General features: G+C 38.6%; 1 protein-coding gene across 5 annotated transcripts in view; it reads left to right on the top strand.

The window, feature by feature from the left end:
* Positions 1 to 12,874, top strand: part of LOC111874734 — a 69,239-nt gene extending 56,365 nt beyond the window's left edge. For all 5 annotated transcript variants that reach the window (XM_023870473.2, XM_023870474.2, XM_023870472.2 and 2 more), the window contains 5 exons: positions 491 to 658; positions 6,087 to 6,236; positions 6,939 to 7,239; positions 9,624 to 9,733; positions 12,472 to 12,874. In XM_023870473.2, the coding sequence (XP_023726241.1) occupies positions 491 to 658; positions 6,087 to 6,236; positions 6,939 to 7,239; positions 9,624 to 9,733; positions 12,472 to 12,729 (987 nt within the window). In that variant the 3' untranslated portion in view covers positions 12,730 to 12,874. The remainder of the gene's footprint in view (positions 1 to 490; positions 659 to 6,086; positions 6,237 to 6,938; positions 7,240 to 9,623; positions 9,734 to 12,471) is intronic.
* The last annotated feature ends 11,695 nt before the right edge of the window (positions 12,875 to 24,569 follow it).

Here is a 24,569-nt window from a genome sequence, read left to right as displayed (position 1 = left end):
AAGTGTCTGCTTTGAATTGGCTGTGTCAAACATAGATATGGACAGTCACTGCTTTCGTACTGTAAAACAAGCCCTCCGATTATTTGGATCCCATGAGAGAATGCAGGTGGACTCTGTTTGCTGTAATTTTAATATTCACTGTTGACCTGTCACCTGAGATGTAAGATACTGCTGTATAAAATGTAGATTCCTGCCTTTAACCATTCAAGGCAGACAGAAACCAAAATGGTCAAAAGCCCATTTCTGGAAGCTTTAGCATTGGAAGCTAATACCTATTATATGCTTGAACTCCAAGCAATCTTTGAGGTCCCTACACCATAGTTTCTCTTCTGCAACTTTTGCCATAATTTTTTTACAAGGACGATTATTACCACCAAATTTGGTCTCTTAAGTTTGTTCAAGATACCTGTTTCATTAATTGATTTAAATGATGTGCCTGAAAATCAAACCTAATTTTATTTGTATTAGTGAACAAATATTGTGTCAAAAGGTATCCTGTGATGCCATCAGAGCAACAGGACTGTCAGCAGGACTGGCTCTGGATGAGACAGATATTGAGCTTATGGGACTTGAAGAATTGGAAATGTGTGTTGATACTCTGGGATCACTGGAACTAGATAGTAAATTGCAAACAAAAATATGGAGTCTTGTGAATAAGGTGAGTACATGTTTAGTATTAGATTTATAAGTTCATTTATTTATTTACCTATTTATTTACTCATTCATTCATTGTGATATAAGTCTTTAATCATAACATAAAAGAACTTCTAATCCTTTCACAACAGTACAAATAATTTAGAGATACTGAACTAGAATAATACGAAGTACCCATTCTTTGCACAGAACATGGTTGCTTATTTTGTTGATATCACAGTATAAAATAGACATATGTTAAAGAAGGAATAACATTGGAATTAACTGATTAAAATATATTCCTGTAATTAAGAAGGAAATGCGGGTTTGAACAGTATTCAAAACCTTTACTGAAACACTTGTACATCATTTAACAGCCTTAACTACTATTCATGTAGTAAAGAGCATGTCATAAATTTCATAATATCGGTAGTTCTTTATTAGATTCACAACAGGAAAGAGGATACTGAAGAAACAGGACAGTCAACACCTTTACATGCATTAGAGAGTGAATGTGTCTTTCATTCATAAAAAGACCAAATACATACAGTAAACTCCTCATTTAATATACATTAATTTCAGTTTATTCCTCATTTAATGTTCATTTTGATGATCTGAAGTCAATAATCCATTTTAATTTACCTGCATTTCAGATTATCTAGATCCACTGGTCCCCCCAAAAAGCTAAAGTGAAGGCTGCACATGGAATCATGCTGTGAGAAGTCCACACTTGATCATAAAATGGATAGTTTACAAATAATATGACACATCTCTTGCTTCTCTGGAATAGATAACATGTCTTATTCACACAGTATGAGTATGAGGGGTGAGCCATAAAACTGGCCCTAGCACTGCGACCTTCAGTGGTCTATTGTGCTTCCCCTTTGGATTAACCCTTTATTAATCCTACATTTTGAAAGAAATGTAGGACATTGTTTATGGGGACGTCATAAAACTCACTTGGTTCCATGAAGAATTGATCCAGGTGTCGATATCTTAAATAAGCTATAGCCTCACAATCACATAAGATGTGTGGGGCTGATTCATCTTCTTGTAAACACCTCTCACAAATTGGATCCTCTGTCAGTCCCAGTTTGGAAAGGTGTCCATTTAGGTGGCAGTGTCCAGTAAGTAATCCTACCACCCATCTGAGTTGATCTCTGTTTAATTTTAACAGGTCACTCATTCTTTTGACAGAGGGTCCTGATATAAATCCTTTTGCTTGTTTGAGTCCAGTTATGGAATCTCAGTGTTTTTTTGCGATTTCTGTTAGTCCAGGCTCTGATCGCTTTCTTGGCAACTCCAATTGAGATGCCGCAAGCTGGTTCAGATCCTATGAATGGTTGTTCATATCCTGTTCTTGCCAGTTGATCTGCGGTTTCATTCCCTACAATACTCTCATGACCTGGCACCCATATCAGTTGTTGGCCAGTTGTATGAGGGATTGGTGGCAGTCCCAAACCAATTTTGAAGTGATTTGGTGTGCACCAAGTGCTTTAATTGCAGCTTGACTGTCTGACAAAATATAGATGTTCCTATTTCTATATTTCCTATCTAAATTCTCAACTGCGCATACCTTAATGGCATACACCTCTGCCTGGAATACTCTTTTGTACTGACCGAGGCCGAAGGTATGCTTCAGCCTCGTTCCATCACAATACAAGCCAGCTCCAGTGCCTTTATTTGTCTTGGAACCATCTGTATACCAGATTAGTCCTCACTTTCTATCAGGTTGGAACCCCTCTTTCCATTCACTTCTATCAGCAAAGCTGATTGTGAAGGGTCTATCATAAACATGTTTCGGTAGCAGTTTATCAGATCCCATCTGTAGGATGGGTTCTTTTTTCATGTCCCTAGTCATGTATGCATGTCCAAAACCTTTGGATTTAGGTCTCCATTGATCATTGCAACGTAATCTGTAATTTCCTAACTTGGCCTCTGCTTCCATCGGCAAATGCAGTGGAGGGGGTCCTAGTAGGATTTCCATTGCAGCTGTTGGAGCTGTCCTCATTGCTCCTGTAATTCCCAAGCAGGCTATCCTTTACAGTTTGCTAAGTTCTGCCTGACTTGTCTTGAGTTTAACTGTAGGTCACCATATAGTGGTGGCATAGGTGATTATGGGGCATATCCAATATATCACTTTTGATGTCAGTCCCCAAGTCTTCCCAAATGTGCCTCTGCATGTCCAGAAGGCTATATAGGCCTTACTAATAACCTTATCCAGCTGTTGTTTCCATGTCAGCCGCTTGTCTAATGTTAATCCAAGGTACTTGACTTCAATGGATAGCTGGATCGCTTTACTGAAGAGTATTCGTTCTTTGAGCCCCTTTATAGCCCTCTGCCTAGTAAAGGGTACAATCACAGTCTTGTTTGGATTGATAGACAAGTTTGTCCTTTCGCATCATTGTTGAACTGTATACAGGGCTGTTTGTAAGACCTCTGATACAGTGTGTGGAAATTTCCCATTAATTAGGATTGCTATACATCAGCATATCCTACTGTGAAGTGGCCTGTACTCTTGAGCTCCCAAAGAAGATCATCCACGACCAGGCTCCACAGGAGAGGGGAAAGAATGCCCCCCCCTGTTGACACCCTCTCACCGCAGATGCTCTTAAGGTCTCGCCAGTCAATGTAGCACTTGTATTCCTGCTTTCCAGCATAGCACAAATCCCTCTGCATATTGCGGGCTCAATGCCATGCCTTTCAGCAGCCTGTTTTATTGTATCAAAGGAGGTTCTGTCAAAGGCTCCATCTACATTAAGGAATGCTCCAAGAGTAATGTCCTTGTATTCAATAGCATTCTCTATGTGTGTTACTACATTATGCAGTGCAGTTTCAGTAGATTTACCTATTTGTTAAGCATGTTTCTTTTGGTGCAGAGGATGAATTTTCAATGCACTGCCCCTATTATGTCTGTCTACCACTTTCTCCATTGTTTTCAAAAGGAAAGATGATAGGCTAATAGGATGATAAGCTTTAGCCTTGGTATAATTGGGTTTCCTGGGCTTCAGAATAAATGTCACTTTAACTTGCCTCCAGGCCGCAGGGATAAACCCATGCACCATGCATGTTCTAAATATGCGGCATAGGTGTGGGACTAAATGTTCCGCTCCTTGCTGCAGCAGCCCCAGTACAGTACCATCTGTTCCCGCAGACTTCAGTGGTTTGAAGGTACCTAACACCCATCTGATTTTTGATTGATTGATTGATTACCCGACCAGCCAGGTTCCAGTCTCCCCTGTTCGTTATGTATCCACATTCGCCCAGGTTCTGCTGGCCCCACTCATCTACTAAATCATCAGTTAACTTTGAATCTGGGAAGTGAACTCTGAACAGTTCCTTCAGTGTTTCTTCTCCAGTTTGTGTATACTTGCCACCAGGCAGCTTGATAGAGCTGACCTTATTGGTCGCCTGTTTCTTGCCATGACCTTCATGAGTCTGGCACTGCCCGGTACGTCATTGATCTCCTGGCAGTACCTCCTCCATGAGGATCGTTTGGCTTTCTTTATTTCTTTATTGTAAGGGGTGAGTTTTAGGTGTCCCACTGCCCTGTCCTTTTCGCTATATAAAATAGCTTTCTTGTTTTAACTCTTAGCTTTTTATTCCACCAAGGTGCATTCCTTCCTAAGCGAGTGGTCTTGGCTGGGCAATTATGATTGATAATAGGACAAGATAATGGCCCATTGCAACTGGTCAACAGATCGATCTGTGTCCCTTATCATGCATATATTTCGCGAAATAGTCTCCAGGTTCACCTTTAGGCCGTCCTTGTACGACTCCCATTTGGTTCTCCTGGGCTTCCTGGAGGTAACTTGCTATGTTATGTTACCTATTTGAAAGCATATGTATCTGTGGTCTGATAGGGACGGCTCATCAGATACATGCCAATTACTTACCAGATTTCCAATGTTATTTGTCCCTAGTGTCAAATCAATAACCTTCCTATTGCAAACCACAAAGGTAGGTTCGTTACCACAGTTTAGAATATTCAGGTTCGAACTCACCAGAAATTCCATAAGGCTCTCTCCCCTTGGGTTAGTGCTGGTGCTCCCCCACAAGATGTGCACATTGGCATCACACTCAATGATGAGTTGCTTTTTCCTGCTACAGCAGTAGTCTATGATGTCCCTCATTTCCTTAGTTGGTGGGCGTTCATCCGAGTCATATGGAAGGTAGACTGAAGCAATAATCATCTCCTTGCTGCCTCCTCGATACGGGTATGTTATCCTTACCGCTGTTGTATCCCTAGAACAGAGCTTCAGCAAAGGCAAGGCATTAACACGATTCCTGATATAAACACAAGATCTTGCATTGTTATTGGGTACAGCAGAGTAAACTGTTCCCCCTGTACCAGGTGTTCCTAAAAGAATGGTGGGGTTTCATTGCCGTATACCTCCGTCAGTTTTTGGTGATGAAAAGCAAAAGTATACAGACTCATAACGCAGCTCTCAAATTTTCATTTGTATATCGCGCTCTTTCCTAGTTCCATTTCCGACAGTTAGGAGGGGTGAAATGTAAGATGGCGACCCAGCAGGAGAAGGCCTATTGCGTGCTGAGATTTGAGGTGTCTAAATCCCCGGAAATAACTCCACGTGATTTTTTCTTATGGGGGTACATGAATGACATGGTTTATGTACCCCCATTGCCCCAATCGTTCCAGGATCTCCGAAACAGAATCAGTTGTGCTGTGGAGACCATCACACCTGAAATGCTGCAGCAGGTATGGCAGGAATTCGACTATCGCATTGATGTGTGCCGGGTAACGAAAGGTGCACACATAGAGGCACTTTGATGGATGTACATAAAATTTGGACAGTTAACCTTCCGATTGACACATATTATGATTGTACATGGTAAGAAATACGAAATATATACGTATCTAAAACCCCACCATTCTTTTAGGAACACCCTGTATTATTTAAGCCCCTTATTTGACCCTTGTGTAACCAAGGTTCCTGAATAAGTGCTATATCTGCCTTACCCTCAGCTAGCTGTTGGCACAGAGCTGCCGTGGCAGCTTTGCTGTGGTGTAGGTTAATCTGAAGAAATGCAGACAGTCTTGATCAGGAAGGGAGCTTGGGACTAAAAAGAATTCAGCATACTTTAACAACTATCTTTTCAGGAAGATATTTTCCATGTTGTTTTACTCATCCATTCAGAGGAGCTGAAGCCTTCTTTAATAATCTATTGCATAGGATTGGATTACATGAAAGTGGGGCAAAACTTGGGAGAGGCACCTGACCCAATCTTTCCCATAATTCTGGAGTACTGGCTTGATGGATCCTGAATGTTAGAAAACTATGTCATAAGAACGTAGGTTTTATGAATTCTGTTTAAACCTCCACTTTGTTTTTTCTTGTCTTCCCATGTACTCTCCTTGAATGCTGGCACATTTTCAGAAGTAACATGCAGCAGTATATTTGCCTTGCCTAACATTTTGATTTGCTTTGTAGGACAAATTGCTGGAGAACTTGTCAGATTTGGGCCACCTAGTGAAAGTTCTTGAGGTTGATGATATTTCCAAAATTAACTTGAATTTGAGTTCATCTAATGCTCTGGATAACTTAGCTACGTTAAGTGAAATGGTTACGGACACTCATGTTGTAAGTACAGTTTACAGAACTGATTTGTTTTTAAGTTTACTTATATTAATATCTGCATCTCTGCTCCTAGGTATCTAGAAATTTCCAGTGACATGAAGAAATCACTATGGAGTTGAGTCCTCCTTGACAAGCCGCCACTTGCTCAGTTACTTAAGAATTGCTCAAGAGTTACAGGACTCCCGAGTTTCATCACTCTGTTCACAAGAACCTTCCATTGGTCCCTATTCTGAGTCAGATAAATCCAGTCTATACCACATCCTATTTCTTTAAGATCCCTTCTAATATTATCCTCCATCCTATGTCTAGGTCTTCCTACTGGTTCCTTTCCTTCTTGCTTCCCTATCAATACCCTGTATATATATATATATTCTTTTTTTGTGTCTTTTGTGCATGCTACATGCCACACCCATCTCATCATCCCTGACTTTATCATTCTAAATATATTTTGTGAAAAGTACAAGTTATGAGGCTCCTTGTTAGATAATTTTCACAAACCTCCTGTTTCATCGAGCTTTGGTCAAAATATTGCAAGACCCTGTTATCAAATGTTGCAGCCCGCGCCCTTCCCTCAATGTCAGAGATCAGGTTTCACATCCATGACCTTATTGGGGGTTGGAGGAGGGGATAATCAGTCATAAACAGTATAAATAAACAAATTCTGGAACTTAATATTTAAGCATTTATTTATCGCTATTTTAACAGCTCCATGAAGTAGGAAGTCATTTCCTGAAGAGCAATCCAGACATGAAGAAATTGATCACTGAGACTACAGTGGCGCTTGGCAGAATACTCTGTGAAGTATTAACAATTTCTTCCCAAAAGCTACATGACCTGTTAGAACATTCAGTGTTTCTTCAGGCATCACCAATGCTTGGGAGGATGAAGGACTGTCCCACTCATTGTCTACACAAATTTGTCAATTTGGCAACCAGAAATTCTGAATATGGTCCTCTAGATACATGGACAGCTGAAGATGTTGCAACATTAGGAAGTACACCAGCAGGTAAAATGTTAGGATTAGATTTTTTTTAATTTCTATATCAATACAGGATTGGACGAAGAATTTATAACACACCATAATACAAATACAATACTTAATAGAAGTTCAAATACATGAAATGTAAATATGTAGTTATTACAGCTGTTTAAAAATATCATATATAATGCAGAATGAAATAATTATGTAATTTTGTAATACTTCATGTTGTATCTTGAAATTGGCTCTAAATATTCTATCACCAAAAGGAAAACAGTGAAAACAATGAAAATTGACTGCTCTCTAATCTATAGCATGAAATGCCTCTTAACAAAATATCTGCTTTCTTTGTGAGTTATTTAAATAACGGCTCTGTCATCACCTAGACTGTATAGCATCTTGTGACAGAATAGGTAAATTTTAGTGTGTTCTTAATGTCTGTCAGTATCAAGACTATATTATCAGTTATAGGATGGTTAATCAATGTGGATCAATTGGAGGAATTAGAATTGGCAAGGGAAACAGAAGTAATAAGAGAAATTCCAGAGAAATTTTATCCACTACGAATCCCAAATGACTTGACCTGGTGGCAAAGCAAGGTCACTTCATGGGAAGCTGGCAACTAACTGCCTGAGCTGTGTAGCATGGCCAAGAATGGGTTAGTTCAATAGTGGGAGCAAGTAGTACATTACCTTAAATACAAGGAAGTCTGGGCTGTATATTTTTAACTGTAAAGATGCAATGAGTTCCAAGTTGGATGTGTGTAATTAACACACACAATAAAGAGAAATAGCTCATAGAAAAAAATTTGAGGAATTCTGAGTAAATTAGAACTCTGAAATCCTTGTAAAACTGAAACTTTCAGAAGATTGCTACAAATAATTCATAAAGAATAAGAACAGAGCCTCACATTTACTTTGTTGTTTATCTCATTATCTCCATAAAAGGTGATTGATAGCAGCAGTGGTAGTCATGATGTCCAAAGTAGTTTGACCCTATGGATCTGTTCTGGCTCTTTTCTGTGTTTAACCTTTAAACGCCGGACTTCTGAAATAGTGGTAAGCTTGAGCTGGCCGGAGTTTATTTAAATGCCCGCTGCTGGTGCGCGTTTAAATGCCCGTTGCTACTCTGCGTTTGAATGTCCATTTCTGTTAGTGCACCTAAACAATTTTAAGCATTGTGTTTAAAAATGCTGTATCCTAACTCAATTTTTATGATAAATGGATGGAATTAATTTTGTTTGTACCAGAAAAGAACATACTGTCGCATATTATAACGGAAGATTTGAAATTTTTTATACAAATTATACTCCATTTTCAATTTTTTGTCTTTTAATTTTGATGAGTACTGCAAAAATGATTTCTCAGGTCTTCATAGTTGTTCTGCATTACAAATTCATTACTGTTTGTAACACTTGACAAATTTTAGCAGTACCTGATGTCATAAAACAGATGGAAGCAATAAAATCATTTGGCCTTCTGCTAGCACTGCTTACACTCTTCGGATTTTCGAATCTTTTGACTGAAGGTCAGAAGAATGAAAGAATGGCTATTCAAGAGAAAGCTAGAGGGGTCCCTTCTTCAGTGCTAAGACATTCCGTTATAGCTGCAAAAGCTTATTGCCCTTTCTATGGGCCTGAACAGACAGCTGCATCGCGGCTGAGATTCAGAGTGCGGTCTGTTTTCTGTGCGTGCTCAGTGAAATCGAATACTGTAGTTTTATTTAAGCCTATATATACATCAAGCAGATAACAACAAAAAGGTATGTTCATCGAATTTTACTATATATTTTTAACAAATTAATCTGCAGAATCTGCAATAAAAGTACTGGCTCGTGGATGAGTTTGGGCATAACTCATACGTATACTCTTTATGTTGTTGTTCACTTAGGTATCATTTTAATTTTTCTATTAGGGCTTTACTCAAGTCTGTCTGATAATTGCTACATTTAAAAATAAATATTTAGGACTGTGCATTCGCTTCTACTAGCGGCGTGTGCGCGCGCTTCCCCTAGCAAGTTTAAATGCCTGACTGGCCAAAACGGGGTACTTTGGCCACGACGACCTTACTCACCACTGGCACAAATGGGGCACTTCGGCACTTAAAGGTTAATCTCAAATGGTTCTTCTTGTAATATTTTGTTTCCAATTAAAAGTCAGATTTGCTCAGGAATTTAATATTTATTCATTGCATATCTGTATCTCTCTGCCCTCCATATTCTTGAATTTTATTTATAAATTACATTTGTTTTGCCCGTTTTATGTCAATGGTTTTTGAGTGAATATCCAGCTGCTAATTAAGGAAATTACATGACATACCTGTTAAAAGTAAGCTTAAGGAAACTAGCAAGAATTTTGGAAGATCTGAAGTGGCTTATCTAAGTTAACAGTGAAATTTGAAATTAAATTTCAGGTCTCAAAGCAGAACAATGGAGAAAATTAAAATCAACTGGATATGGTAACAACCCACTTGTTGGTATAAGGCCTTCTGCTATTAGATGTATTCCTCCTCAAATATTTAAGGTTAGTGATATAAATGAACAGATACAAATAATATTTATTACTATAGATGAATATGACAGAAATTGTACTTATAAAGAATAGAGAAAGGTGTTTTAATATGTACCAATTTATGTAGAATTCATTGAGTTTCAGCAAGAATAAAACGTATTTGTGTCATTTTTATTTCGATTTCAGCATTCAGATTCACCCTAATAAATCATTGAGCCATTTATTTCAGAGAGACTGATAGCAGAATTATAAAGAAGGCAAATGTGATGTTTTATTAATTTTCAGGTTCTCAAGCTCCTCATTACTGGTTACTCAACTGCTGGTATTTATATGTATTTTTCAAGTAAGACCTGGTACTGTTATGTTTAGTATGGCTTAGTTCAATATAATTAATTTAATTTTGTATGGTTAGTTCACATTGTCTTAATTCAGGTTACTTTAGTTACGTATGACCGTAATTTCATACTGTTTATTGCTGGGGGCCATATGTGGACATTGAAGCTTCTACCTTGATGGACATTTTAGTTCAAACTAAAAATAGCTTAGTGGACAGTTCTTTTTCCTTTCATGTTCCCGCTTTTATTAACAATTTTCACATGCCAGTATTAAGAAGCAACAGCCATTGGTCAAAGCTTAACTTTGCAACATCTCTTCAAATATAATTCAGTCATAATTCAGAATCATCAGATGTATGTGGGGGTTATTATATATATTTCTAAAGGTTTTTATGAAATTTAATGCACTTGCAAAATTTCTCTGCCTTCAGTTTTCAGAGAAAGCAACCGTAAGGTGTGTCATAACTTTACTTTTTTTAGCTTGTCTTGATCAATTCTTTTTCATAAATCTGTCTTTTGGCTCTTACCATAATTTTTCTTCATTCTTCAAAACAAAAATTTGTATTGTTACTATAGCGAATTATGCAGCTATGCAACAAATGTAATTTTTTAACCCTGTTATTTAATTTTAAATGTATTTACAAGCATTTTTATGCTCTTAAAAAGTAATATTCTATATGCAAGACAGGGCACACAATCACAGTTCTTCTGTCTGGACATGAAGATTATGGCAACGTCTTCAGAATGCAATGTGTCTTTGTTAACACACGGCCAAATTTACCAACACAGTGGTTGTATGTAATAACACAGCACAATAATGTGATGCATTGCCAATGAAACTGCGTTATATTTTATTAAAAGGTAAAGCTATTCTTGTAAGAGGCTGTGGAGGCCCATAGGGTTGTGAGACATCGAGGCTCCCACATTTTCTAGAGAGTTAGTTCACAGATGGTGGTGAGGTTGTCAGTCTTACGCACCAGCGACCTCTTACCCCTGAGGAATATTCCTAATAGTCATTTCTGTTGGAGGCTGAGTCGACCCCAGTGCCATAATGCGGCTGGAAGGATTAGGTCAATTGAATTCTATGACATCGGGAATCGAACCCACAACTTTCCAGCTTGTAGCATAGTGCCTCAACTAACTATGCTACTGCATGCCCCTCATTATGTTTTATTACAGTATATTACTTATTTCACCCCTCACCAATTCAAAATCATAAGTATAAAATGTTAGGCCTAAAGAGATTTTGTGAATTTTTTGGCTAAGTACAGTTTGTGCCTAAAGACAGATCTTGAGAAGGAAGAGACTAGATCTTTCAACTGTAATTAATTCTTGCTAAATAGTGAGACAAAAGGACAAATGGCAAAGTTTAAGCTTGCTAATGATAACAGCAAATAAGAGTAGTGGGTAGACATTACATGACTGTGTGTGGTTTTCTTTTTCTTCTGAAAGTTTATCCATAAGGAAGGAGAGAAAACTCTTTAAGACACCCACTCAAGAAATTTGTCATACTTGTGTGTTAACCAAGAACAAGTTCATCATTTTTAAATTTATTGTTGGGTGTGTATCTTCACTTGTGTTTGCATTGTCCCTTATGTAGGTAACATCAGGAAGGAAAGTTCTGTATAAGTGCATCTGAAGTTCTCACTGGGATATGGATACTTGGAAGTTTATTAAAAATATAATCCAGAAAATTTATAAACGATGATACAATGGCCTGTATCACTGAGAATGACAGTCTCATTCCTATAGTAGATTGAATATAACATGTTTCTGCTGCAGCTGAAACTGTTTTAAAATCAGAAATGATTTGTGACCTGTTGACTGAACTATACTATTAGGGGGCAATTGAGTTATTAATGAAGAACAAGTTATAAAATCAGAGATTTGATATTTTCATAGTGGTGATTTGGGTGTGATGCTGTATAGTCTTGTAGAAGTTTGCTGATGTCTCCCTCTTCAGGGTGAAGGAGGCAGTAAATTCCTCTAAAGATTCGGTAAACTGTTACCATACTACAGGTGTGACATCCTAGAATATAGTATTTTTCATGTTCAAAAATGAATTTTAGGTTTTCATGATGGTGACTGTAACGATTGTCTTCTGGGCTGTCCGACCATGTAGTTCTGTAGACAGGTACTGAAGAAGATTGAGGCAGCATGTTCCTCTAAATTATTGGTACTTACTTACAAGACTATATGGCATTATATTCCAGTGGACAGTAGTTCTATATTTTAATCCTGACTTCTACAGTTACTATATGAGGTTTTCTTTTTAGCAGAAAGTGGGGTTTGATATGAACATTGATTCACTTTGAGAGTTTCTCATAGCAGCTCATTTTTCTGTTTGTTCTGTTGCTGAGTGCTCAGTAAATCATAATGTGATATAACTTTTCAGTTTTACCTAAATTGTTTCAGGAATTGGATGATGACCAGCTGAAGTCATTGCCAACACTGAGTGCAGCTGTGGTATCACAAGAGCAGCTGTCCCATCTCTCACGATCACAACAGTTAGCATTAACAAGAATACAAAAAGAAGTACGAATATTGAAATATTCAGAAGATACAGACTCCAGTATAAAACAACAACATAAACCAAACGGCAGTGCATCATCCACAGACATTAACTTGCTAGTCATAGTTGTGTTAGCTGTGATCTCTAGGTTTATTGCCTAAATGTGTGTTGTGTAATATATTCTGTACTATATTGTATATATATATATTGTATAATAATGCAACAATCACAGATTTTATATACATGTTTCTATTTTCTATTTAATGTTACATATTTTTGTGATATTGTTCTCCACAAAGAATAAAAGTGACTTGTACAGTATTTCACAATTTCAAATTTTGGTCAAACATTTAATTATTTTGTCATCAAGGTACTTTGTTTGCGTGTGTGTGCATGCATGTGTAACATTGGCTAGTGTAGGTGGGGCACAGCACTGGCTATTAAACTTTATAGAAAACCCACTTGCAATTGTTGATATCTCTAAACTTCAAATCTAGTCTTCCTCTGCATGTCAAAAGAGGAATAATCTGTTTAATGTAATTAGAAACCTAAGATGTTATCTTCAGCTCAGTGGTTATCCCGAAGATTTCATTGAGTCGGATATTGTTTGCAAGGGTAGAATCGTCAAAATGAAGAGGAAAAGCATCTTAGATCTGGATATATCCCATTTATGAAATTCTTTTCAGAAGTTTTTGAACATGTAGGGAACTAAACCAGCTCTTAGGATTTCACTCGTGTAAACCAGACAGGAATGAGATCTGCAACAGACAGTATACAGCATTTGTAGCATTCTCTGTGAATGTGTCAAACTACAATGGCAAAATGGACTGCTAGCCCTGCAACTCTGTGATAATAGGCACATCTCAAAGAGTGTCTTCTAGAATGATCAGAATTACACCAACAAGCCTTTAAAATGGTCATAGGGTAGGTTGAGATGAATTTAGGATATTTGAAATTTAAAATATTAGCAGGTATAGGAAATAAAGGAATCTGTCCATACGCCATGTTGAACCAAACGATCAGCCAACTTGGTTTGGACATTTCTCCCATGTGCATTCCATTTTCAGCAATGAGGGTTACAACTCTGGGAAGGTAAGTATGATCTGACAGATACTTCGTTGGTACCTATACGATATTAGTTCCTGGGTTAAATTTTTATTCCACAGGTGTAGGTAAATATAATTTTACAGCACGGAAATCTTGAAATTAACCCCATACATTGGTGTTCAAGGTGTGGGTTTACTGGCCTGTCTTTTTTTCAACTTCCTTTCTTACCTTAGTGCCAAGTCTATACGTGCAATATCACAATTTTTATACATTTTCATGTTATCTTCCCATTGACAAACCCTGATCTTTGATGGGACCTTAAACCAAAATTTACCTGATGACAAAGACAAGCAGCAATTTGACAAACCCATCTAGATTGGTGTCTGCGTAGGAGAATTTTGCTCGAGTCACTCCCAGTAGAAGGCGAGTAGCCAGTAGCAATCTCATCCCTCCTCTAACTGAAGAGGAGACCCTATTTAAAACACTTAAAAGTCTGCAAAAGAACAAAACTATGGGTCCGGGCAGGACTCAAAACCAAGAATGACTGCTGGTGAGGGTGAGCAGCAATTTACCTGACTGACACAGGCTCACCACAGACAACAGTGACTACTACTACTACTACTGCTACTGCTACTGCTACTGCTACTGCTGCTGCCGCCGCCGCTGCCGCCGCCGCCGCTGCCGCCGCCGCCGCCGCCGCCACTACAAGTATTTTATTTTTGTATGTGTGTTATTCATTAGTGCTTCAGGCCGTAAATCCTCGAAAGACAAGGTGTATGTTCAAAAAATGATTTTATATTTTGACATGGAGCCTAAAAGCCTAAATAGTGGGGTCAGAGAAGAGTCCCGAAGGCATCTGATTCTAGGTGCCATTTTGTTAAAATATATTTCTGAGGAAACGAATAAGCACGCAACAGTGGGAGTATTGGCGATGGTGTTTTCTGTTCTATTTGTAGTGCATAGTTTTTATTACCTGGACATTGTGCTAGTGCCTACTCAGATAAATCCCACTTTTCATCAGGGGTCCATTTTCAAAATAACATTGTCTTGGAATGAACAAATATTTGGGCATGGGTCCTGATGGGGCCCGAAGCCAAGGCTGGCAGTAATTTACCTGACCTACTGACAAAGCAACGACATAGGTTGCCCAGTGATTGAGGGTAGCTATTTCTAACGGACACAACAAAGTAGGTGTCTCCCACGCCCACACTACAGGGTGGTAAAAAATCCAATTTCCAAAGGAGTGTGTTCTTTAGATACGGGATGATGAACACAGTTAAAAAACCCAGCAATCCCGTGTATTGCAAATATTACAAATAATAATCCAAATTTAATATCTAATTCCCTGGAATCAATAATATTATAATTGCGACGGTTCAAAATGTAACTATTAAAATAACGATTTTAAAAAACTAGAATAGTAGTGGAGCTCTTCATATTTGTTTATTTTGCACATTTCTTCTCCGTGTAATTGGCTAGTTAGCATGGTAAAACCTTGGCTCATAAATATCACTTACTGCAAGTCAATAATGGGATACCACTTGAAATATGAAAATGTAAACCTCAGGACTTCAAAATCGCCCTGATTTTATGGAATGTGTCACCCACACAATGCAACCAACTTGCCTTATTTTACACACCTGTTAGGGCAATACACATTTGATGAACGCATTTCCATCTCTGGGAGATTATCATTAATATTACAGGGAAATGCTTATAGTGATTTCCAGAATCATCAACAGAAAACATTTTTTCCATTCACGATTTTCACGAGCCCTATTCTCGAACCTAGGATATTTGGATAAATTTTGCTCTGAGAAATACACACGAAGTTCTATGCAAGTGGTCAAAAACTGTTAACTTGCACTTGTATAAATTTTATATTTATTATGGACGCCTTATTTGAACCCAGACGCTCTTGAAAATGGAATTGTAGCTAGTCGTATTATAACTGTAGGTTATCATTTCACCATTACAAGGAATCGGATTTTGAAATACCCATTCTCTGTTATGCATTAAATGGGTTTATTTACCACACTAAAGCTTGACGGCTTGACAAATAGAATAAACATCTCGAGGGGTGAGGAGGCCGTCTTGTTCGACATACACAGGCTTTGTTTCTACTGACTCGGGGACTCTGATTTTATTTGAAGGCGCGTCCACATTACTCGTGCTCGTGCTCGTGCGCGCCAGGCTTGTGTCTCGGGAGACTGGCCTGGCTTTTACTTGTACTCGTAAATCTTCGTCCACACTACTTCAGTTGCTCGCCAGGCTTCGGCGCGTGAGGATCCGTATATTTACTCGTAGTGTGTATAGGCTGTAGTCGTATTTTAATTTATTGGCGATAGTTTTTAAATTAAAAATTTTAAATTTGCTTTTCTCGTGACTTGTCATATAGTCCACATTACTCGCGAGCATAGCGAGTCACACGAGCACGAGCACGAGTAATGTGGACGCGCCTTAAGGGAGAAGAAATCAGTGTCGGCTTGTCCATTACAATAATCCGTCCAGTAAAGTAGAAGTATCCCGATGGAGTAGAGTTCTTGAGAAAATAATGGTAGTACAGCTATTCAAGCAGCTTTTATGGAACCCGAAAATTCAATACCGTGTTCAAAAGAGTCTGCCACTGGTCCCTGTCTTGCAACAAATGAATACAGCCACAAACTCGCATCCGTTTCTTCAAAATGTGTTTTCATATTATTCTCTCATCTGCCGAGGTAGTCAGGTTGGTTTCTTACCTTCACTCTTTCAGACCAAATATTCTATTTATTTCTCAGATTTCATATGTGTACTATATGTCTTACCCATCTCATCTCCCCTCATTTGATCACCCTAATAATATTTGTTTACGTGTTAAAATTACGAAGCTCTTCATTATGCAATTTTCTCCAGCTTACAAATTCTTCCTCTCTCTTAGCATAAAATATTCTCTTCATCAATTTGTTCCCAAACATTCCCAACTATTGTTTTCCCCAAATTCTGAGAACAATTCATACCCATACAAAACAGCATGTAAAATAGTAATTTGGTGTTCTTAAGTTTTTACATTTTTAGATAGTAAGGGGAAAAACCGACAGATCCTAAAATAAAGGACTGTGAGTCTTCTTCGAGCATAACACATTAAATCATAGCAGATAATAAATTTATACCTACACCTGCTTTACCCTTAAAATTCTGCATTTGACTACAGATTGTATTTATGCCTTGCATATGAATCTCAGGCCGGTCACGGTAACCGAGCGGTCTAAGGCATGTACTGTCTTCGCTCGCTTGGAAACCGGGATCGTGGGTTCGAATCCCTCTCAGGGCATGGATGTTTAGTTTGTGTGTGTGCATTTTTCTGTGTTTGTATACAGGTAGAGGCCTTGCGACGAACTGATCACCCGTCCAAGGAGTCCTACCGAATGTGTAAGATCTAGAAAAACCGAAGCGAACGGAGAAGTTCATGGAGGTAGGCCTAGGCCCACTGGGGCTGTAGGGCCAAGAAAAAAAAAATATGAATCTCAGAATTAACAGCTATAATTGTCCTAAACAACATCAACTGGCTGGTCTTTGTAAAGCACATGTACTGTGTTTTCTGTGAGGAAAACACCGAGTTTTTAAATTTTATTTATATGTTTCAAGGGGTTAGGTAAGCTAATGCTCAAATTATTCCCTGTTCCCAAGTAGAACTGCGTGCTTCTCGTGTAGTCCTCCCGACTTAAATCAATCAAAATTACCCTCCCACATTCCCAATTCCCCCGCTTCTCGAATTTCACCATTAATTCGGAAAAAGGAAATTTTGCGGCCATTGTATCAAATAACTACATCTAATCATTTGAACGTCTTTTAGGCTTCGAAAGGTTAATCCGCTTTTAATTTCAGTAGAGGGAATCAGATCATCAATTACATAATGAAACCCACATCATGCTTGGTAAATTACCTAAAATAAAAATGAAAATTCATTTCAACGCTGATTCCTGTTAGTATATGCACACCGAAAAAGAAAGAAAGAAAGAAACAAACAAACAAACAAACAAACTCCGTGGCCTGTCATCCGCAAGCGAACTATACCAACCGAGCAAGCGACCGCCGCTTGTCGGCGAAGTTAGTGCCAGCTTTTTCGTACAGAGGGTGTAGCGTGGTCAGCGCAAGGGATCCCCACTGGCGTTAATCTCGGGTTTCTAGACCGGAGCCGCTATTTCCTTGAAATAACTCTTAAATTGTTCTCACAAGGCTGAGTGGACCACGTTCCAGACCCATTTTTTATTGCTAGTTGGGGTGGGACCAAATCCCTTGTACTGCGGCCACTTCTGGCCTATTGTACCAGCCCTAGATGATAGGTGAGGGTGATTGTGGAGCAATTGGTGGAATGAAGATTGGCAGGGGAAACCGAAGTACTCGAAGAAAACCTGTTCCAGTGCCACTTTGTCCACCACAAATCCCACTTGACCAGACCCAGGATCGAACCCGGGCTGCCGCGGTGGGAAGCCAGCGAATAACCGCTTGAGCTATGGAGCGGCCTTCCAGACCAATTACTTTTCAGAAAATCTGGTAGCCCCGGGAATCGAGCCCGGGATCTCTGTACCTGTAGCCAAGAACTCTGACCACTAGACCACAGAGGCAGATTCCAATTTAAACATTCCTATAGCCTACCTCAGTCATTTAAACACACCGTGACAACTGTTAATTTTATGTAGCACTGAATATGTTCGCCTGTTCTCTTGAAGGAACTGAGGAAAATGCAAGAATATATAGGGCAACTAGCCCGGTAGCAGGCCTATATATTTATTTCACTCAATGCTTACTACAGCTTCTGTCCATCTAAACCATATTGTTTGAAAATCACCAGAAGTATTAACAGACTTTTTTTTTTTAATTAAAGCTCTTGTCTGAAGCGAAAGCATTTTCTTCAGTCGTATTGTTTTATTTATCTTGGGTTAAGATATTTTATTCCGTATCTCGTTGCGAAAATTCCTGTTCAACCAGAGTTGATAGGTTAGGATTCATTCTGAAAGAGTAATGTCATACAACTGACCTTCCATCGAAATTTAACATCCGGGACAGCTTACATCCTTTAATTTCGACATGTATTAATGTGAAATATTTTTCATGATCTGACACTAGATATGTTACGTAATCGACATGAAGATCTTTAGGGAATATTGAAAGCAGTGAATTTTTGGTCGTTTTTATGTTATTTCCCTCCAAATTTCCAAATACCAGACAGAAGGTCGTTGCCGTCGTTGCAGTTCGTAGTGTAGGGTGGTGTGGGTGGTGTGGGTGGTGCGTGCGTGTTTCTGTCAGTCTCGAGCGTCTCGAGCAGCCCCGAGGGCCCCGAGCGATAGGGAGCTTGTTTGAATGGGGTAGCGCAGTGTTCAGAATTGTAAGATGCATTCTTAAGAACTTATGTTGCATTTACCAGTTGATTTGTAAGTACTGTGCTTTTATATTCATTAAAATTAAATTAAGCTCGAAAGTACTTAAAAATGTTTCAATATCTTCATTTTAAATTTTATGTTTCAAATCTTAAATTTTATAGACTTGCATTGGTGCTTATGTTGTAAAGGTATAAATTAATGCAGAGTATGTGTTGCAATTTTTCGAGCCATTTAAAGAAACTTAAAATTTTACTAAATGAAACCGAAATATTTAAATAATTTTGTAAGAAATAAGACTTATTAGCTTTTAACATTTTATCGCCACATTTCCAAGTTAAATTTACTACTGGTCAGAAAGAATCCATGATTGCGATCATAATTAAAAACAGAACTTTCGTGTTTTAAATTGGTGGACAGGTTAACTTGCCAGATTTCTTATATGTGGGACAAATTGAAAGATATTCTTGTATAAAATGCAAAGTAATTACTTCTGAAGAATTCATAATCACTTCTCTAAATACCACGATCAAATTTTCGAGTTTCAGTTATTATTAACCAAATGCTTTGTGTATAAATTTGCTGGCTGAGAAATTAATACGAGACATTCTTACTGTAACGGTTTTGTATTTAGATGTTACATCGTCGAAATCAGACCAACACAATAATGTTTATGTTCTATTTACTTTGCAACATCTTTACTAACTTCGAAACATTTCAAGAGTTTGCACGTTCAACGTGTTGAAATTATGCCTATGCAAATAGCTGTTACAGTGTATATCATTAAATCATAATGGGAACAAAGAAAGCCTACGAAATAATTGTGAATTATGATAGGCAATTGTTTATAGATTGCCTGCTGACGTTAAACAATTTACTTTTGACTGAAACATCACCCTTACACTCGAGATTTGCATTTGCAATGGCCTGATTCGAATTCTAATTACAGAACAGACACTCCTACTGAAGTTTTTCATGTTCTTTTCACTATTGTACAGTGTTTTAAAACAGTAATATTAAAAGATATACTTAGTTATACAGCCCCACTAGGTAACTCCTTCCTTCACATTACTGCAAATTTAACATTTATCTCGTAAATTCCTCTCCAACGTCACAAAATGACGAAGGTGATAAAATGGTATTACATAAACGAGAAAGAGCGACGAATACCTCATTTAGCAGTATAGCGTAGCTGTTTCCTCTACCATTAACTTTATAATTATGATGTTTTCAAACAGAACTTACAGTTGTATTGAGCTTTTATAACAGGTGGTAGGGATCACAGCTGTTATATTTTACGAGTGCAGCACTGGCTACAATAGCTTTAAGAACTAGTAGTGGACCAGCTACAGCGTTATTGCAAGAAGTGTAGAGGCAGCTACAACCACCGTTAGAATACCGTATTTACGCATGTATAGGCCGCACATTTTTTGCCAAAAATTCAAGAGGAAAACTAGGGGGGTGCGGCTTATATTCGAAATCACACTTCACTTAAAGAAAAATTATATTCATAATTAGTAATACAGGGTGTTCAAAGATCGAGGAAACCGGGGCAGCAGCGTAGAGCGGATGGAACGTTTCTCCGCGACTACTGTGCCCCTCCCCGCTAGCGAGAGTGCAGTCGTGTCGCCGATACCCTTACATCAGTTTCTGTACATGCACACATTTATAAGAATACTGTAAAAAGATAACACAAACTTACCGTGCTTTATAACAGGTGCTGAAAGTGACCCCCTTCTGCTTGCAAACATGCTTCGCATCGCATGAATAAATTATGCGACACTTTCTGAAGTTGGTCCACGGTAATTGAACCATATTACTGTTCATCACTTGACTCGTTACTGTCGATGTCGCTCTCGCTCGAAGTTTCGCTGTCAGGTGATGTCAGCCATACAGCGTCATCTTCAGTCCCGTCCATTGCGTTGGAAATGGATGTGACTTTAAAACGTTTGGAAACCATTTCTTCTGGTATGGTGTTCCATGCAGCCACAATCCACTCACACATTTGACTTAATGAAGGTTTCTTCAATCGTCCAGTCGGCGTCATCTCCGTGGAACCGCATCTCCAGTCCCGGTAAAAGCGCCGCAAATGAGACTTGAAAGGACGGTTTATTGACACGTCAAGTGGTTGTAACATGCCAGTCATCCCCCCTGGTATCACAACCATATCACTTTTCTCCTGCCTCATCTTCACTTTCACATTTTCAGTTAAATGGCTTCGAAAACTGTCAACCACTAACATTGACCGCTGACGTAAAAGTGCGCCTGGGCGCCGAAACCACACTGATTTCAACCAATCCAGATAGAGCTCTTCTGTCATCCATCCTTTTTCTTGAACTCTCACCAAAATTCCCGGTGGAAGCTTTTCTTTCGGCAATGTTTTGCGTTTGAAGATTACAAATGGTGGTAGTTTGTTTCCATCAGCAGTGATACCAAGCATTACGGTACACCGCTGCTTTTCTGCTCCTGCAGTCCGCACATGCACTGTTTTTTCGCCTGCTTTGTTCACTGTACTTTCACCCGGCATTTCAAAGAACACAGGAGTTTCATCAACATTTCCAATAGCTCCCATGGTGTAGTTGTGCGTCTTTCTTAATTTCAGGACATGTTTTTGAAATGCAAGCAGTTTCTCCTGGTATGTGTCGGGAAGGCGCTGCGCTATTGACGTCCGTCGCCGAATTACAAGATCATGTCGGGCCATAAAGCGCCTTGCCCATCCATAACTTCCCTTAAATTCATTACGAGGAATTTTCATTCTGTCCGCTATTTTGAGGCCTTCAAATTGAATCATTTCCACAGACACTGAAAATCCATCCGCCCGTGTATTACGCACGTATCGCAAAAGTTTATTTTCAAGTTCTGGAAATTTAGCTTTCTTTCCGCGGAAAGATTGTCGATTTTGTGACGTTTTTTCAAGGGCATCTTTCGTTAGTATCCATCTTCGCACATTTTTTTCGTCAACGTCGAATTTTCTCCCTGCTGCTCGATTTCCGTGTTCTTGTGCGTAACGCACCACTTGAAGTTTAAATTTAGACGTATAACCTGCTCTTACTCGACCCATGTTTCACTCAGAACTAACCAGGCAAGTCAAGTAAAGGCGAAAAGGTTATAACTCTCCCCCGCAATGCCTTTGTTCCGAGCGGTACCGTTATTTTCGCTAGTTGCGAACTTAGGAATGTTAAACGTTGCCAAATTTCTGAATAATTTCTACTCCTGAAATAATATTCCAAGAAAATTATTTTTCTATAATTTCTGTCTGAAAATTGTGCTGCGGCCTATACACGCACGCGGCCTATACATGCGTAAATACGGTAAGTGCAATACCAGTTACAATAGGGGCACTATGCTACAAGCCGGAAGGTCGCGGGATCGAATCCCGACGAGGTTGATTTTTCAATTCATCTAATCCTTCCAGCCGTACTATGGCCCTGGGGTCGACTCAGCCTCTAACAGAAATGAGTACCAGGTACATTCTTGAAATGTTCTGGGGCGTAAAGGGCGGCCGGCGCTTAAGGCTGATAACCTTGTCGCCATCTATGAGCCGATTGTCTAGAAAATGTTGGGAACCTCAACATCTCACATCCCTATGGGGCTCCGCGACCTGTTACAGGGATAGCTTTGCTTTTTTACTTACCAGCTGCAATAGTTATACAAATGTGCAGGATCATGTGCAATGCCTATTGGAATAAGAATAGGGGGAACTGCATGAGCTATTACAATAAATGCTACAACTGCTAAATTGGTTATTACTATAATAAATGAAATACTAGTTACATTAGTGACTGGAAAGAGTGCAAGGCCAGCTCTAAGAGCTATTTGAATAAGTGCACAACCAACTGCAGTGGCTATTAGGATAAGTGCACAACCAACTGCAGTGGCTATTAGAATAAGTGCGCAACCAACTACAGTGGCTATTAGAATAAGTGCACAACCAACTACAGTGGCTATTAAAATAAGTGCACAACTAACTACAGTGGCTATTAAAATAAGTGCACAACTAACTACAGTGTCTATTAGAATAAGCGCGCAACCAACTACAGTGGCTATTAGAATAAGCGCGCAACCAACTACAGTGGCTATTAGAATAAGCGCGCAACCAACTACAGTGGCTATTAGAATAAGTGCACAACCAACTACAGTGGCTATTAGAATAAGTGCACGACAAACTGCTATGGTTAATAGGATAAGTGCATCTCCAGCTACACGTACAATGGCTGGAGAGCAACACCATAGAATATCGCACCGACAATCTGCACAAAACAGTTACGTACGTACACAAAATTTATGTTAAAATTATATAAATTAACTCCTTGACAAAAACCTATCATTGTGAAAAACACTTAGAATTAAATTAACAAATATTAACAAGCGTTAAAGAAAATACTGTTTACGAATATACGAAAAATTGGCCTTGTAATGTTAAATTTTAATTTTATATCTTATTTCAAACGAAAATATTCCCAACAAGAAGACGAAATTTTAAATTTGTGGAATACTAGCCTTAATGGACTGAGTGAAGTTTCTTCAGCTGTCATCACAATGTTGTGAGGTGATTTCTCTCTATGAATAAGTGACAATAATTGAATTACTTTGGCAGCTTGTACGTATATTTGAGTTGCACAAATAACTTTCTATGTATACTAACAAACCAAAATCTAACGAATCTTCTTTCCTGTGACTGTGGGCTTCTTCTGTTACTTTTGCATGACCGGCAAATACGAACTTCAAATGACCTATGCACCCAAGTGTACCCATTGACATTTTCGGTTAGTTATTCAAACTAAAATTTTGTCAGTTTCAGCTCTGAGATCAAAATATTTCAGGTTTGTCATAGTTCAGTTTATGAATATATTTTGAATGTGCACGTCGGTGTGAAGTCTGATAGTGGATGAAGCAAGCTTCCGTCACATTAACGTTTCCCAAACTGTGGGTCAGAATATCAGTCGGTGTAGTTTTAACCTTTTGAAATGACCAAAGGTTTAAACTGTCAGTGTAAGATGATTATATAGGCCCATAGCCCTCCTTTGATTTTCTGTGGCAGTCATAATCCCTTAATTTCTGATTAACGAACTAAGGCACTTCAAACCGAAGTCCTTTCGTCATCGATGTAAACATCAGGAAGATAGGCTCTTCACAGACCAATTAACAACATAATTACTTTCGCATCATCGAAGAACCGAGAGCCAAAGTTTCATATATAACAAAACTGATATCACTACATCAGCATTCTCATGATCTGCACAGATAACACGCATAATGCCCAGGCCGCAAAGGGAAAGAGATACTCGAGCAAAAATAATTTAAATGAATGCACCATTATAACAAGGAAAACACTGGGATGCTAATTAATTTTAATTAAGGTTAGTTAGAATTTCAAAGAACAGGCCGTTATGATTTGATTTGATTTGATTTGATTTGATGTACATGAAGACAAAAGAACTAGGATGGAAAGAGAATCATGGGATTCAAAATGTTGGCATCGAAGACTCCCAGGGGAATAGAATAGTAGATCAGAGGCAAGTGCTGAAAATTTGGGAAAATTATATTTCAGAACTATATGATCGACCTAATCGGCCAGAAACCTTAGAAGTTGAACC

This window comes from Cryptotermes secundus, unplaced genomic scaffold (assembly GCF_002891405.2).
Source record: "Cryptotermes secundus unplaced genomic scaffold, Csec_1.0 scaffold390, whole genome shotgun sequence".
In the NCBI taxonomy this organism is placed as follows: domain Eukaryota; kingdom Metazoa; phylum Arthropoda; class Insecta; order Blattodea; family Kalotermitidae; genus Cryptotermes; species Cryptotermes secundus.
Note: the sequence above shows the minus strand (reverse complement) of the source record. Positions and strands in the feature narration are given on the sequence as shown.